The following is a 3979-nucleotide window of genomic DNA, read 5'->3' as shown; positions in this document are numbered from 1 at the left end:
TGCATGTGAAGGACCTGATATAGCAAAACGACCAAGCTGGCATTAGATCGAGTAAGACGTACCAGGCACTACCGAATGCCGCCGGTGGCCCTGCCAACCTCACCTTTACGGAGAAGGATGTTAGAAATTATATTAGTCGTCACTTACGCATTTTCGTGGATGAGACGGATCCAAAAGAGTTACTTAAGCACTTCTCACGGATGAAGGAGCTCAATCCGAACTTTTTCTTTGAAATAGATGTGGACGAAAACCATAGCATTAGAAATGTGTTTTGGGCCGATGCTCGGTGTAGAGTTGCATAGGATTATTTTGATGATGTCGTGACGTTTGACACTACTTACAAGACTAATAGGTGCCAAATTATTATTTTTTTGTTCGACTTAATTAGATTTTTTTTTCAGGTAAGGCATTTGGAGTTTATACCTACGTTACATGTTTTTATATTTCCATTGTTTAGGTACGACATGCCGTTCGGGTCTTTCGTAGGTGTCAACTACCATGGGATGTCTACGCTTCTTGGGTAAGCATTAGTGCGGAATGAGGACACTCATACATTCCAATGGCTTTTTCGTACTTGGTTGAAGTGCATGGGTAAGGCCCCTATATGTGTTATAATAGATCAATCCCTGCAGACACGTTTTGCGTTAGAGACCACATTACCACACACACGTTGTGTAACTAGCATAAGATTAGATAGATAACATCTTTTATTAATTGAACATTCCACCTGAAAAACAGGAAAGAGTCAGAGATAAAAAGTAATGCACCTACTATAATTATCAATACTTCGTATTATTGTTAAATTCATCTAACTTGCCTTTTCTTTGAAGGTCTTTCATCAGTATTATCATCTGTTCCGTTTCCAACAGGTGTGTCAGGCATTGTCTCATCCCTTGTGGGCGTTTCAGCACATGTCTTCTTCATTCTCATAGTATTCCCCCTAATGGACCTGTTTTGGGACTCTTGACTGTAGTTTCTGTTTAAATAAATTAGAAGTTGAGCAGCTATAGGTGATAATAACAAAAGACACCTGACACAAATCTGATCTGATCAAGTAAATCTAGTACGCTTAAATGTGTAAATGATCTTAATTTGAAAGTTTACCCAAAGTTTCTTCGTGCAGAATAAAGTAAAGAATGGATAGTAACATCCGCAGTGCCAACCAGTTAGCAACCGTAATGCCACACAGATAACATCGGGTGTGAGGCATGCATAACATCCGAATTTAAATGATAAATATTAGCTATTCGAACTCCTATTCAAGATAAATCTACAAGTTACAACCCCTAATGTTGCCATCTTTCTCAACTAAGCACAATATTATACGTAGGTAACGTATATTAAAATTACTTTATAGATGGTAAAATTTTATATACAAACAAATGTAATGATTAATTATGTCAACGCAGATGCCCAAATATAAAAAAAAAATTATACTAGTATACTATTAAAATGAGGCAGGTTAGAGGATTAAAATTTCATACTATAACTAAAAAATCAGTAACTTGCCTTTCCTCGAAAGGCCCTTCATCAACATTATCGTTTGTTGCATTTACCATTGGCGTGTCGGCCAATGTCTCCTCCTCTGTGGCGTTTCCATACATGTCTTGTTCATACACACTTTATCCCCCCAATGCATCCGTTTTGTGAATCTTGGCTACAATTTCTATTTAAATAAATTGGATGGTGAACAACTATAAGTGATAATAAAAAAGGTCACCTAGCACAAATATAATCCGATCAAGTAAATCTAGTACACCCAAATATATAAATGAGTTTAATTCGAAATTTTACCCAAGGATGCTTCGTGCCGCGTAAAGTACAGAATGGACAATAACATTCGTAATTCCAATCAGTTAACATCCATAAGGCCACACGGATAACATCAGGTGTCAGGCATACATAACATCCAAACTAATAAGACAAAAATTAGCTATTCGAAATACTATTTAAAGTAACTAGTATTGGCATTACTTAGATCTTTATTTAATTGGAATAACACTCATCAAACTGTCATCCATGTTGCACATTAAAACCAAAGCAGCTTAGTAAAGGGTATTTAGCTATGCACATAAGGGAGAGGACACAGTTTTCAAAGTTATTATTTTATGAAGTGAATGCTAAAACACAAAAAGATGTATTTATATGTGTAAAGTCTATTGCCATGCTCAAGATAAGTAGCTCCAACAATTTTTTAAAGATAGATCTACAAGTTACAACATCAATATCACACTTTTAAAATTAGATAAATAATTAATTGCTCTATACATGGTAAAACTTTATATATGATTAAAAAGACACAAAATCTAAAAAATATTTATACTAGAATACTATTAAAAAGATGCAGGTTAGAGCAATAAAATTTTATAACAAAACTGAAAAATCATTGAATTGCCTTTTTTTGGAAGAATGTTCATCAAATTTAGCAGGTGATGCAAGACCAGCCAGTATGTCAGTCTCATTTTCATCTACCGTGGGAGCTTCTTTACGAGTCTTTCTATTAGACTTTCTTTTTTTCCTAATGCATTCTCTCTTTAATACACGGTTGTGCTTTTTCGGTAACCCAGACATCTTCCCAATTAAATTTAGAAGCCCCTATAGTGGACAAAGTATAAGTTTTATTTTCATTAGAGCTTAAAAGAAGTGATCCGATTAACATATCTTTCACACTTATCACTATTAAAAGATTATATATCTATCATATGTCTCACCGAGTGAGATGTGCTTTCCTCTTCATCCATCTTCTTCAGATCAGCAAGCGACCAGTCTCTGATCCATAGTTCTCTCCCATTATATCTTCCTAAATCTCCATTCTTCTTAGCATGGAGATATATAATCTGAAAGTTATAGTAATTGCTATAAACAAGGTATACTATGGAATAACAAACAACAAATCAAAGGTTAGGGATATACGGCTCACCAGTAATGCGAACATACATCCATCCACTGTCTTCTTCCCTACATCCTGAAACCTCAGAACTCCCTCAATTAGAAAATCATAAATGTACCTCGCCCAATATATCTTCCTTGGGTTCGATACATCAATGGCAGCCCGTATATGTATGTCTGAAACGGTGGCTTTCGGCGAGGAAAAGAACAAACACTTCGCTATCAACATGATGAACTGTCTCTGGAAGTTGATTCTATCGGCATTGGACTGCATCAAGTATGTGATAACATCCATTTTCAAATCTGCTTGTGTCTTTCCTGTGAAGCTGTTAACAAGTTGATGCTCTGCTGGTGTCTCTGGAATTTTGAAACTATTCCGTGCCAAACACAAAATGAGTCGATGCAGTCCAAATCTTTAATGGCTAATTTTACCGAAAACATATACTCAACAAGATTATTGTGAATAATTTTTTTCCTTTTCTCCCTATTTTATTTGGGGGATTGCTTAGCATGGTTCGGTACTCCAAAACACCGCGCAATGGATTGAATCGATATGGAGATTTTTCTTGTTCCGACGATCAAAGACTTCTCATCCTGACTATATGATGATGCTAATGCCACCATCATATCTTGGTTGACAGCCCATTCAGGCACATATTGCAGCCAGCCAAATCCCATGTTCTGACCTCTATTATTTTTCTCTCTGCCCGTGTCTGAACCTAATTGCTTCATAACTGAAGCCACGCAACATGGCGAGCACCTAGATACCAGTGTTTTCTACACAAACATTCATAATCAGCACAAAGTGACAACGAAGGAGAATATCAGTTTTAACATTTACTATTAAAACACAATATCCTGAGTTTATAGTTAATTCACCGCTAACCATTCAACGCACCTTTTTTGGTCCACCAGTTTTTTTTTTGCGGTCCTCTTTCGGAAATGTTATTCTTATGTGTCTCTTTTTTGCTCCTGGTTCGAGCCATGCCTACTTCTTGTTTTTTGAACACCTGTTCACAAGCAACTGCTATATATACTTAAATAACCCACTTAAATTAATCATAACATACCAACATGTTTATCAATAGCA

The 3979-nt window shown here is 36.0% G+C and overlaps 1 protein-coding gene across 1 annotated transcript; it reads right to left on the bottom strand.

The window, feature by feature from the left end:
- Nucleotides 1–678: 678 nt before the first annotated feature.
- Nucleotides 679–3621, bottom strand: LOC148578733 (uncharacterized). Its single transcript, XM_088503171.1, has 6 exons — nucleotides 3399–3621; nucleotides 2921–3267; nucleotides 2712–2837; nucleotides 2396–2595; nucleotides 818–976; nucleotides 679–727 (listed from the first exon to the last, which is right to left on the bottom strand). The coding sequence occupies exons 1-6, from the start codon at nucleotides 3619–3621 to the stop codon at nucleotides 679–681; spliced, it is 1104 nt and encodes a 367-aa protein (XP_088359297.1).
- Between the last annotated feature and the right edge of the window lie 358 nt (nucleotides 3622–3979).

Source organism: Arachis ipaensis, chromosome B1 (genome assembly GCF_059453495.1).
Source record: "Arachis ipaensis isolate K30076 ecotype BB chromosome B1, ASM5945349v1, whole genome shotgun sequence".
Lineage (NCBI taxonomy): Eukaryota > Viridiplantae > Streptophyta > Magnoliopsida > Fabales > Fabaceae > Arachis > Arachis ipaensis.
The sequence above is the reverse complement of the archived record's forward strand: the minus strand, read 5'-3'. Positions and strand labels throughout refer to the sequence as shown.